The 13,225-nt window shown below is 47.4% G+C and overlaps 1 protein-coding gene across 4 annotated transcripts in view; it reads right to left on the bottom strand.

Annotated features, from left to right (window-relative positions):
* Positions 1-13,225, bottom strand: part of SMAD3 (SMAD family member 3) — a 73,242-nt gene that overhangs the window by 13,106 nt on the left and 46,911 nt on the right. For 2 of the 4 annotated variants that reach the window (XM_064722724.1, XM_064722721.1), the window contains 4 exons: positions 5,744-5,937; positions 4,772-4,906; positions 4,047-4,121; positions 3,224-3,274 (listed from right to left, as the gene is read on the bottom strand). In XM_064722724.1, coding sequence (XP_064578794.1) covers positions 3,224-3,274; positions 4,047-4,121; positions 4,772-4,906; positions 5,744-5,828 — 346 coding nt within the window. In that variant the 5' untranslated portion in view covers positions 5,829-5,937. The remainder of the gene's footprint in view (positions 1-3,223; positions 3,275-4,046; positions 4,122-4,771; positions 4,907-5,743; positions 5,938-13,225) is intronic. The other 2 variants (XM_064722722.1, XM_064722723.1) reach the window with 2 other exon arrangements.

The raw sequence follows: 13,225 nt of genomic DNA, 5'->3' as shown, positions 1-13,225 counted from the left end.
CTGTGGATTCCTCACTGAAGGATGTACAGAAATTTTATTTCTGGCTTATCTGCAGCCTGAGGAAAGACATAAACCAACAAATCCTGGTTTGAGGAAAAGCTTGTCTCTAAAAACTGCAACCAAGTTTTTAATGATGCTGCTTTCTCCTCTGATTTGTAGTTTTAAACCTCAGCTTAAGCTGCTGTGGGATGGGCATGTTCTCTCTTGTGTTAGAGCTGTCCTAAATATTCATTTTCAATTTATGGCTTCAGTGTTTGGGGAAAAGGAAGAGAATGCAGCTCTGCTAAAGCCAAAGAGCCCTGTGGGGGTACACAATCAATAAAGGAGGATACATGAAACCCAGGCAATTCCTGCCTGAATCGACTCTGCACAATTTCAGCCTTGACTCTGAAACAGCTTTGCTGTCAGAAGTGTCCTCTGGGCCCTGGGATGGTCCCAGCCCTGCATCCTCCCTGCCAGATCAAAGTCCTGGGGAGACTCTGCTGCGTGCTCTGCTGCCCTGTGACACAGGGAGGGTGTCACCCTGGCTCCAGGCAGTGTGGCCACAGCTCAGGGATGTTTGAGCTGTGCCAACCCCAGCCCCCTCCCTGGGAACGAGGAGATTCCCTTCCCCCTGCAGCAGGGAGGGCTGGCTGTGCCCTGGGACAGGGACACGGGGACAGGGATGTGACAAGGGCCATGTGCTCCCTGCTCTGGCAGCTCCTGCGCCAGGCCCTCAATGGGGCAATCCCTGACAATGGATTTCCTGTGCTCCAGGGATGGCCCCCTCGGAACAACAATGGCTGTGTGACCACAGGGCTGCTCCTCAGCCAGCCCCAATCCCTGACTTCATTCCCAGTGCCCACAGAATGCTGGCAGCTCTCCTTTCATTTTGTTTTTAGTATTTCCCTCAGTTTGTGTTTCAGCAATCGGGAAGAGATCCTTGGATCTTGCGACTTCCACTTAAAGCTTTTGTTTGACAACTGAAAACTTGACAACTGTAATTTGGAACCAAAACTCCAACACTTCCAACTCCAACACAAACTGAAGGGAGAATTTTTTTTTAAATCCCAATATGTTACCTTGCAACACTTTTGTGCCTGGAATGGAAAGATGAAATTCCCTGAGCTCCCTCCATCCCAGTTTCAGCCTGCCATGGAAAACTGTCGTGGCCCTGGAGGTAACCCTGCCCCTGGTGTCACACTTGGTTTGCCTTGTGCTGCTTTATTGCCTCTGCTACTCCCTGGAATATGGCCATGGGATTTGGGTCCAAAGTTCAGTTTACACAAAGTGAACTGTCTTAAAAGCTTCAGGTAGCTCTGCTCAAACAAACAAAGCAATCCTGGGACATTGTTTTCTTCATGGCAAAGCCCCCGTTCTGCTCCAGAGCTGAGAAACCTCCTCCATGCACACACTGCTGGGGTTTGGATTTCTGTTCCATTTCCTCCAGATACACACAGAAAGCCTCTCTGCACTCCTGCAGAGCAAAGTCCAGCCCCAGCCAGTGGAGTTTGCTTCTCCAGGAATGACAGGAGTGCTGCACAGCTCACCAGCAGCTCCTTCCTGGGCTGGGACCATCAGGCTGAAGGTCTGACTTCCCTGAGAGCAGCTCCTTGCTGCAGATAAACCATTTACAACACTCATGTGATGGCAATTTTGCCCTTGGACACTTTTAAGTGTGGATCAGCTGCTCTTTCATTTATTATTTCGTAGCTTCCTCAAAGGCAAAAATTTACAATAAAATTAAAAGCAACAAGAAGTTCTTCATTTGTGGAAGCTCCTGCCCTGCCTGAGAGCAATAAATATGGTTTGCAAGAATTCAAAGGCATTTTTTAATGCTGCTAAATTAAACTGCTCCTCTGCTGTCTGCTCCTCAGACTACAAAGAGACTCCTCATGCTTTACCAGCTTCACCTGCTCCTTTTTTTGTCCCCAGACAGCACCTGAGACATCTGATGTGTTACCAAGCAGTGTCCCTGGCAGGAAGGATATGAGGGCTCTCTTTCCTAGGAACTCCTCTCTGCCTTATGGAAGGCAGATACCACTTGCCAGCTTGAGTTTGTTACACAGAATTGGCTTTTTAAGTTGAAAAAAAAAAAAAAGGAAGAATTGCAGGAAAAATTGCAAGAAAATCTCATCAGTTCTCCCTGAGAAAAATGAAATAAAAATGTCTCAGTCATGCATTTTCTTCTTGGGCTGTAGCAGTTAAAGAAATAAAAGTTTTATATCACCATGGCAATATTAAAAAAGGAGGGGGGGGAAGAAATCCTCTGTTCAACAGCCCCAAGATATCCAAAAGTCAGCCAATGACTGACAAATGTTGGAGCAGTGTCAAAGTCCTGCGTGCCAGGATTAAAAGCATATGTAAACTTTATGGCCATGGCTATTCCAGAGGAGCCTCCAGTGGGCTCTGTCTGCTGCCTTAATGAACAGCTGGGGAGCTGATCCTGCAGCCAGGCAGAGCTGGGAGGGATTTTTATGGCACAGCAAATCCAAACAGGCCAGGAGCTCAGAGTGATGGAGATCAGAATGAAAAGACAGGCTGGAACTTTGGAGATCACAGAGGTGCAGAGAGAGCCACAAAAGCTCTCCCTTCTCCTCAGGGCTGCCCTGCTCTGTCCCAGTGCCAGCCATGGCCTGGCAGAGCCCTTGGGGCTGGAATGTGCTCCCTGTGCCAGGATGGAGCTGCAGGGGAAACAACTCCAGGCTGCAGAGTGATTTGGGTTTGGGTGAGGAAAAGCAGATCTGTGCTTTGTGCATCTCCCCCACCAGCACCACCTCAGGAATGCTGGCCATGACCTCTCCATTCCCTGGCATTCCTGCACATTCCTTGCTTATTTGGGCTCTCCAGCCCCACACCAACCAACCTCCTCCACTCCTCTGTGCTCAGACCATGCTCAGTCTCACAGAATCACACAATTCCAGGACAGGTTGGGTTGGAAGGGACCTTAAACCCCATCCAGTTCCACCTCTGCCTTGGCCAGGGACCCCCTCCCCTGTCCCAGGGTGCTCCAGCCTGGCCCTGGGCACTGCCAGGGATCCAGGGGCAGCCCCAGCTGCTCTGGGAATTCCATCCCAGCCCTCCCCACCCTCCCAGGGAACAATTCCCTGCTCACATCCAACCCAAAGCTGCCCTATGGCACATTCAAACCATTGGAATACTGCAAGAAGTGCACAACTTCCACAGCATCACTGAAATGTCACCCTCTTGGCTGTAATTACAGCTGCCAGGATCGTGTGCTTACCCAGGTTGTTGTGTGCTGGAGACATGGGGTTTGGTGATAGGTTTGGAGAACCTGAAAATCAAGAAGGGGAAATTATTGCTATGGAATCTGCACCAGGAAAAACATTCACAGGATCTGCAGGGCTGCCCAGGCTTGTTGGAGGGACAGCCCAGTGCTCACTGCAGCCTCATTTCTGACACTGCAGCTTCTCTCACATTCACTGCTCCTTACAGGAGCTCTCAAATATCAGCTTGCTGCCCCTTCACAGGGACTTCACTGGAGTTTAACCCATTAATTTCCCAAACTGAGCAGCACTTGGCTGTTTTGCTTTCAGGTATCATCCTGACAAACCCAGTTAGCTGGGCATTAAAGAGCTTGGGTGTACACTGCCAGACAAAATAAAATTAAAACCATAACATTTATATCCCAAATCCTGCTGGTATGGGACAATGGAGTATTGGATCAGGTTACACAGACCTGACCAAAAAGCTGTCACAGAATTTTATCCTCCATCATGTAAATTTGCCACCAATTCTGGGCCTATAATTTCAGTATCTGCACTTGGATGTGCCACGGATGCAGACAGGGGGTGCAGCCCATTTTTACATTTCCTTTCACATTGTTCTGAGCTGTTTCTTTATTTTTTTTTCCTATAATCAGGGAAGTCCATGACATCTGAACATTAATATGGGCTATTTGAACATAATATATGGATTATCTGAACATTAATTGGGTACCCTCATTCCAAACCTGGCTACTTCTTTTTGTGGCAATGAGAGAAAACCTGGACATTGAACTTCCTTTGGGACACAGCCACTAAATTAAAACCCCAAAGGTGACTCACCTGCATCCATGCTGGGGTTCATCTGGTGGTCACTGGTTTCTCCATCCTCACTCAGGTAGCCTGGAGGAGGGGTCTCTGGAGGCACAAAACCATCACACTGTCAGTGCAACTGAAAACTCTGCATTTTAGGCACCAAAACCATTCATTTTGTCATTCACAAGGAGCTCAAATTCTTTTTTATTACTTTTCTTTCTCAAGCTGCTGGAAGGAGGAGCCAGCACAGCCAGGATGATATCCATATCCATTGTGAATAACAGAGGAGGGGGAAAACAAAAAAATCCGGATTTTCAGTCCCATGAAACTTTAAGCCATGGAGGCAGTTTTCTGTCCACATATTTCTCCTCTCCTGGAGTGCAGCTGCATAACTTGTCCATGCAAATAAGGTGTAAATTGCTTGTAAAATAGATACATAAATAGAAGAGCTCAATTCCATCAGAAATTTGGAGAGTTTTACTCAAAACGGCTGAATTTCATGCAAATCTCAAGCCAGTAAGGAAACATCCAGTTTAGATTTCACAATAAACTGAGGTTGTACCACTGAATGCAGAGGTGAGTTTAAACCCAACAAAACCAAGCCGTGAACATGCTGAGTGCCCCATTTACAATTCCCAGCTATTGCTGCACTGTGTAGCTCCAGAGGAACGCTGGAGAGGAGGATTGCCAGGTTGGGACTGCCTGTGCTCTCTGCCCCTTCCCTCTGCTCCCCTATGGAAGACACAAGGTACCTGGAATGTAGTTGCTCTGGGGCTCGATACCTGCAGGGAAGTTAGTGTTCTCTGGGATGGAGTGGCTGTAGTCATCCAGGGGCGGGAACTCGGCCGGGATCTCCGTGTGCCGCGGCACCAGCACCGGGGGCAGCACTGCCAGAGAGCAGCAGTGAGGGCAGGGAAACAGCAGGGAACTGGAAAAACCAGTCTGGAGAGACAGCTTCAAACACAGGGCAGCACTGCCAGAGAACAGCAGTGAGGGCAGGGAAACAGCAGGAACAGGAGCAAGCAGGCTGCAGTGACAGCTTCAAACACAGGGCTCGTTAAGGGACAGGATTTGATGTTTGCCTCTGGAATAACAGCAGCAGGTGAGGATGCTGTTTGTTCCCAGCTGGGAATGGGATAGAGCTGATCTGAGCACATCTGCTCTCTGTGCCCCCTTCCAGCTCTGCTGGAAACACCATTTAGGAGATGGAGCACCCCATGATTCCCAAGGCATGAGTTTCCCATAGGATGGAGCAGGCAGGTGGGATTAGCATAAACATCCTGCCTGGCTCTGCAGATCTGTGCTGACATGCAGCAGAAGCTCCTGCAGATCAAAGTCTCTTCCAGAGGCAGGAGGAGACTCCAGAACAGGAAGCTTGGAGCTGTTCTTAGACCCAGCTCAACAGTTTATCCTGAATTTAACCCCAGCAGTGAGGGATGCACAGAACACTGCCATGGTTGCTGCTGTGACTTATGTGCACACTGGGAACCTGCTCACTTGGGTTTCATCAATTCCCAATGATATTTTCCCCCTGAGTGCAGGTTCATAAATTATCCCACTCCATACAGTAAGGGATTATCACCAATAATAAACCCACTGTGCCTGGGAATGCCCTGGGAGATGCCCCTGCTGCAGGAGAGGCTGGGAATGGCAGGGATCCCTTGGGAATGCCCTGGGAGATGCCCCAGCTGCAGGAGAGGCAGGAGGGCAGGGCTGTGCTGTACCTGGGGTCTCCACTCTCTGGTAGTGGTAGGGGTTGACGCAGACCTCGTCCTTCTTCATGTTGAAGGCGAACTCGCACATCTCCATGGCGCGCAGCTCGTGGTGGCTGTGCAGGTCGGGCCAGCGCCACAGGCGGCAGTAGATGACGTGGGGGAGCCCCTTCCTGTGGGACACCTGCAGCCTTCCATCCAGGGACCTGCACAGGGGACACAGGGCTGGGAGCCTGCACTCACACAGGGACACACGGCTGCTTCTGCCCTGCCACGGCCTCCAACAAACACCTGGAACGGTCACCAACACCTGGCATGGTCACCAACACCTGGCACGGTCACCAACAAACACCTGGCACGCTCACCAACACCTGGCACGGTCACCAACAAACACCTGGCACGGTCACCAACACCTGGCACGGTCACCAACACCTGGCACGCTCACCAACAAACACCTGGCACGGTCACCAACACCTGGCACGGTCACCAACACCTGGCACGCTCACCAACAAACACCTGGCACGGTCACCAACAAACACCTGGCACGGTCACCAACAAACGCCTGCCACAGTCACCAATACCCAGAGCTGCCCAGCCACCGCTGGCGCCCATCCTCAGGGCAAGGATTTCCCTCCAAAAGCAGTAAAATCATGGAATCCCAGCCTGGTCTGGGTTGGAAGGGATCTTAAAGCCCATCCAGTGCCATCCCTGCCGTGGCAGGGACACCTCCCACTGTCCCAGGCAGCTCCAAGCCCAGTGTCCAGCCTGGCCTGGGACGTTCCATGGATCCAGGGGCAGCCCCAGCTGCTCTGGGAATCCCAGCCCAGCCCCTCCCCACTCTCACAGGGGACAATTCCTTCCCAAATCTCATCTAACCCCACCCTCTTTTAGTCTGAGACCATTCCCTGTGTCCTGTCCCTCCATCTCTTGTCCCAAGTCCCTCTCCAGCTCTCCTGGAGCCCCTTCAGGCCCTGATGAAGCATCCTCAACAAATATCTGTTTTATGCAACAGCTCTGCTCTGGATTTACTTCTGGATATCTGGATTTTTTAATTGTTTCTTTACTATTTTATGGTTGATTAGGAGGCAGAGACAGAAGCCTCAGCCAGCAAGAACAGGACAATTCAGTGGTACTGAAAACACTGACATGTCCTAAACAAGCAGGGTTTGCACAGCTCTCAGCCAAATCTGCTGTGCTTGGAAAGGTGTTACACCTTAAAATGTGTGTTAATAAACCTGGACTCTTAAGACACAGATAGATGAATTTTCATTGTGACCAAATCAATATAGATACCATTTATGTAAACTTATCAACTATGTCTATATAAAGCTCAGGAACCCTTACAAACAACCCAGACTTCCACTTTCATTTCCAAGTTGCAGCTTGAAAGCAAGTATAGAGTTTTTACAGCATTGCTTATTTTTATTTTTACATCTACCCTGTGTCTCCTGCAGCTCATTTTTTCACCTAACCCCAGAACAGCCTTTTCCTAGCAAAGCTTCCCAGGAAGCAGGACAAGAGCTTTCAGCTCCTCTCCAGCAGAGGAAAAGGCTGGAGCAGGGTCTCCTCCACCCTGGATGGATGGGAGCTGCCCCCAGGCACTTCCTTTGAAGTCTAACCCTTCATTTCCCTTGCTTTTCCTAATGACCCGAATGAAACACTTCAGGGCTTTGGTGAAATGAAATATTTCTCTTTTTTTAATTTGTCAAGGAGAGAGAAAAATAAAGAAAATTGAAATTTTACTCAGAATTATTTCCCCTGGTTCTTTGTGTTGGCAGCAGAGTTAGAAAAACAAAGCGAACCCAAGGCAAAGCACACAAACAATTATCCCAAAGAGGCTTGGGCTCATCCTGGCTGCCCTAACAGAGCTTTCCCAAAAGCTGCTCTGGCAGAGCTTGGTACCACACACACCTCTGCAAACACTGCTACAGCAACAGGCAAGGCAAAACACAACTGATTCCAGCCAAAACTGGGGAGCATTCCCAAGGAGAGTGGCTACACCTGAGCTGCTGGGAAAGCTGGGAATTCTGGGGTTGATTTCACTGGAGCCAAGACTGCAGTGATGTGACTTCCAAACTAACCAGGTTTAAAAAAATACATATGAAAATATTCACTGAATTTAGCAAAAGGAGATGAGACAAGGAATAAACCAGGAGTGCTTCTCCATCCCCCTCACCTTTGCCTGCCTGGCAGCATTTCTGGCATCCAAGTGAGGAAAAAAGAGAAAAAAGAAGGCTCAGAGAGAATATTCCAAGCATCCCACAGTGGGAAGTGTTTCTCCTGCTCCCAGTCTCCAGCAGCACGTGGGCACTGTGGATCTGGGCAGAGCAGCTGAGCTGGGGCATTCACACAAAATGTGTTTGACTTTGGGGTTGTTTCCAAGGATGGGGCTCTCCCTGCATTCCCCAACAACAAACTCCCCAGTCAGCTGGGGTGGGAAAGGCTCTTCCTGCCCCCACACCAGGCTCTGCCCACAGCACAGACAGAGATGGAATTCCCTGTTCCTCCCTTTTACCTTTCCTTGAACCAGCCTGGGCTGAGCAGCTCTCCCTGTACAACTGCCTTGATATATTTATTATTCCATACTATTTAACAGGATTGCTTTTGAAACTACCAAAAAATTTTGGGCACAATTTAGTACTGGATTTTTCTCCACAAATCCAGCAATGTATTATTTGCAAGGGTGAGGCCACAGTGGGCACCAGCCAAGTTTGTTATCAAAACCTCAGCAATTTGTCAAAGCTATTAGAACAACTGTGCTAAATTAAGAAAGAAGAGGCTGAGACACCGAATACCAAGGCCACACAAACTAGATAACAGAAGGCTGAAACACCTAGAGCAGAACCAATCATCTACTCCAAGAAACACAAACAGCAAATGAGTGAACAAGACAAAGACACCAATCAACAAGTGTGTGCTTAGTCATTTGTACAATCTATAAATATATGTGTAATGTAAACAATAAACAACTTCTACTTAATCATATTAATCAGCTACACAAGAGTCCTGCATTTCCCACAAAACCAGCATAATTTGTGCTCTGCCATCCCAGTTCCACAAAACCAGCATAATTTGTGCTCTGTCATCCCAGTATTGCTGCACTGCCAGGAGTCCTTGAGAGCCAAACCCCTCAGGCTGAGCACCTTTAGCAGGGATCCATCCTTGAAGCCATTTCCCAGGGAAATTACCACCCCAAGCTGCCTCTCCAAGGCCAAAAGCTGCTCAAAGGGCATCAGTGAGGCTTTAATGGCAAAACCAGCGAGGGGAGGGAAAAAAATGACAGCAACATCGAAGCTTTATTTTTAAACAATCTGTCTGAACTAAACAGGAGAACATTGCACAACCTGAATTTGATTTCCAGGCCTGATTGGGGCTTTTTTTCTGCTTGTTTGGGGTTTGTTGTTGTTGGGGTTTGTCTTGTGGTTGCTTTTTTTAACTGTATTTAATTTGAAAGATCGTGGATTGCGAAAGACAAAAAACCCACCCCACGTTCTGAAAGATTCTGGTCATTTTATTTGTTCCTCTTTGAGCATTTAGCAGCTATCTTTAGATGGATACTGAAACTCTTCCTTGCACTCATCCTCCTGCTGTAAAAGCAAAGCTGAAATCAGGGGTGCAAAAACCAGGAGTGCAAATTAAGGAAAGTGATCTAAGCAATCAAATAGTTTTTGCCCAGGTTGGGAAAATTCAGACTAACTCCATTAGAAATCCAATCCCTTCCCCTCCCTATCAGTTTTATATCCCTGTCATTAATCTTGCAAGAGAGCAAAATGCCTGGAAAACTCAAGTATCCATCAACACCAACTTGTACAAAAAAGGAAAGAAGGAAAAAAAGAAAAACCATCAGGAGAAAAAGTGAAATTATTCACTTTAAAAACCACGAGCAGGAGCTGGGTTTTAAACCCATGACTAATAAGTTGCCAGTTGCTCTGAAATGCACCAAGAAGTGTGGCCACAGGCTGGGATTTTCTCCTGAACACACAACATGGTAAGCAGTTCCTTACTGGCCCTGCAGCAGGGAAATTGCATTTATTCCTGCAGCAGAACCTGGTGGTGTGTGCAGAGCTCTGCAATATCCACAGGGCTTCACTGAACACTTGGAGAAAATCTCAACTTTCCCTCAACAGCGGCCAAATCAACAAGAGGGAATAAAAAAATGACCCACACAGCACATTTGTAACTCCAGAGCTGATCCTCTGCCATCTCCTTCCCCTCAATTTGCTCAGCATCGCTGAATTTTCCAATTTCTGGGGCGCTTCTAACAGTGCTGTCATTCAAAGTCTGGAAAAAGAAGTTCCCTGTGTCAAGCTGAGGTTTGCAATGTGCTGCCAGAGAGGAAACGAATAATTAACACTCCTGTTGAAAATTTATAGAAGATTAAAATAATTAATAAATGTAATTTTCAACATATGTCTATGGAGAGGGAAAGTTTTTATAACCTCCAAATGAATGGAGTTAAAGGATTTTCCCAAAGCAAAAGAAAAGTTTTGAGGCAGAGCCAAGGCCAGGAGAGAAGAGTGAATCTCTCCCTCAGTACTCTCAGTGATCAGCCCTGCTCTGTGCTGGTAAATCTCTCATCTGGTTCTTTCTTCCCACTAAAATCCTCTTTTGGATTTGGAAGGAAACCACACATCCTTTACAAAACAACCCACAGCACCAGGTAAAGAGAAATTCATCTTTTCCTATGGTGCTGCACAATTCCTCTGCTCGAGTAGTGTTTGTTCTGGGTCTGCAAAGGAGCTGATAATGGCAAAAATCACCAATATCTCCTGTGGAAATGGTTTTTACCTGCCCCTTTCCAGCCCTTGCAGCCTCCCCTTCCCCCTCCAGGGCTGAAGAACTGCAGCCCTGGGAGTTGATGTCAGGATCAGATTATGACAGCATGAGTCATTTATTAAGATTCCAGTAAGCTCTTTAGCAGGTGCCTTGAGACCGTATTTTTCAGAGTCTAATTTCACATTCAGACATAAGTACATTTTATTGGTTTACCATAAACTCTCTGCCCATTGTTGCAGCTCCACAGAGCCTTGTCCCCCTTCCAATCTCAGTTTAATTCAGATTTCTTTGAAGCTATGGAGAGATCTCATTTTCTCCTATATCACCAACTATTTTTCCTCCTGTATTTTTCACTGATCTCTGTTATTTACACCCCTTCTGTTTCTGTCCCAGCTACAGGATATTGGTTGGTGGCTACCAAACCCAGCTCCCTCTCCTCTATTTTTAGCCTTTTTGTAATTTTATGCCCCTCTATTTCTTTCAGCTCCTCCTTTTCCTGATAGCCAGGAGCACAGCAAACAAATCAGATACCCCAGAGACCCAAGCACACACCCTCCTACCCCAGGAAGGACAGAATATATCCTAATGCTTCATTAAGGCTCAATCACAAACCCACTTCCAAACTTCCTAATACACATTCCAATATTTCTGCCTTTTCTCCACTGAAAATAGAAGTGGGATTTGAGGTTGTGTTGCAGCCCTGGTTGTGAAACCAGTTTTTCTAAGCAGTCCTGGTCCTTTTATTTATTTCAGCAAAGTTTATTGGCCCAAATCTGTGTCAGACTGACTGAAATTTATTTGTGCTTGAGCCTTAAGGGTGCAGGGAGGGGACCCAGGAGAGGTTTCTGAACGTGCCTTTTTGAAAAGTCATTTATCAGAGCTCGTCACTCCTTCCCAGAATCCTGTATTTAACTCCAGAGCTGAAATCCAAAACCCAGCACTCTTTCATCCAAGCAAAGCAGCAACTTCCCCTCTCCCAGGAGACTCCAGGATCCTGAAGGGGCCGTGGCCTTGCACGGGCAGGGAACTTTCAGCAGGAGAAAAGGGATGGATGGAAATGCCAAGGAAATTCAGATCATCTTCCATAACCCAGAGTGCATCCACAACACAAGCATTGCAAGGAAGGCTGAATTACTGGAGCACATGGCAATCAGAAAGGAGAAAAAGGCAAAAAAAGCTCAGTTATTCTGTCTGCCTCCATGGAACTTACACTGATTTACATTTAATATCCAGTTTCTATCTGCATCTTCTTGATGCTGTAGGGAAAAAACGCTCCTATTTTCACTGAAATCAAGAGAGTTCTGCAAATCAGCATCAGCTGTTGATATAACCCAGATAAACCAGAGCAAGAGAACCCAGGAAAGAAAGGAAAAAGAAACTTGTGCTGCACAGTGCTTGGACAGAAGCCTCACACAAGAACTGCTGCCCCAAATATGTGTGTGCTAACAAAAGCAAAGGGGATTATCTGAGGGAGGGTGGGAAATGACAGTTTTAAGACCTTGGCCTCCCCCTCACAATATATACAATTCCCAGTGCCTTCAACAGAACCTTCATATAAATACCAGAGTCAGAACTGGCTCCTCAGACAAATGTTTGTGCATTCTATCAAGTTGGGCCAAAGCCAACATTTCTTATGGAAACATTTCTGGTGGTCCTGGACAAAGAGCATATTTACTTTATAGCAGATATAGCTAAAAATACATTGTGCTCCAGCCTCCAATTATCTTGTTTGGAATAGTTTGAGGCTACTCGAGGCTCGTTGCTGTTATTTTCTTTATTATACAGTGAAAATGTTGCTGCTTTTCCTGTAATTTGAAAAGCAGCTATTTGCAGGTTTGCCCATCTGTGTTTGGACCTCCCCCGCACGGATAATGAGATCCAGGGTGAAATTTTCCAGAGTGCCCATCTCCCATTTCCAAAAGCAACTCAAGGCAGAGATCAGTGCTCTGCTGGAATTACAGAGGCCTTTCAAGCCTTCCCTTAATCCCACTGTGCTCTATTGCTTTCCAAGCTGCCTTAGCAGCCACTCACACGTGTAATTATTTGCACAACCAGCAGCAATTAACAGCACACCACCAACAGGGGTCCTGCTCCCACAGACCTCCTCCAGCTCCTCCCCAGGGATGTCCTTTGGGATCCAGCCCCCCGTGAGGGGTCTGCTCTCCTTTCAATAAAACCCAGCTTGCTCACAAAAATCATTCTGGGCTCCTTACAGGCTCTCCCCTCTTCCCAAGGAATTCTTTCCCCAGCTCTGTATTCCAGAGGAGCTTTCCCAGCTCCAGTGAATCAGTTGTGGGTGAATCACTTCCCATGTGCTTCATCCCAGAGCAATTCCCACAGGCTTCCCCCTAATCCCGATGACACAGAGCGACCCAAACAAACCCGCAGTTTCCACCAGGAGTTAACCAAGGTGTGTGCTGAGGTGAAAAGGGTACTGGAAGCAGGCTCTGTTCATTTTACAGCTCTGATGTGAGTCACCAGCCGTGCAGGAGCAATCCAGCCCCAAAAGCAGCCCCAAAGAATGGGATGTCTTTGGGGAGCGCTGCAGATTTCAGATGGAGCTGCTCATGAAAAGCTCACACGAGTTAATATTGAACAGTCCCTTCTGTTGGAAATTGCCAGTGAAATCAGTGTTGGCTGTGTTTGCAGGAAGCATTTTGGAACTCCTCTGTCTCATAATCAGCTTTTACAGCACCTCAGAGGAGGCTGAGGGCAGGC

This window comes from Zonotrichia leucophrys, chromosome 10 (assembly GCF_028769735.1).
Source record: "Zonotrichia leucophrys gambelii isolate GWCS_2022_RI chromosome 10, RI_Zleu_2.0, whole genome shotgun sequence".
NCBI classification, from domain to species: domain Eukaryota; kingdom Metazoa; phylum Chordata; class Aves; order Passeriformes; family Passerellidae; genus Zonotrichia; species Zonotrichia leucophrys.
Note: the sequence above shows the minus strand (reverse complement) of the source record. Positions and strands in the feature narration are given on the sequence as shown.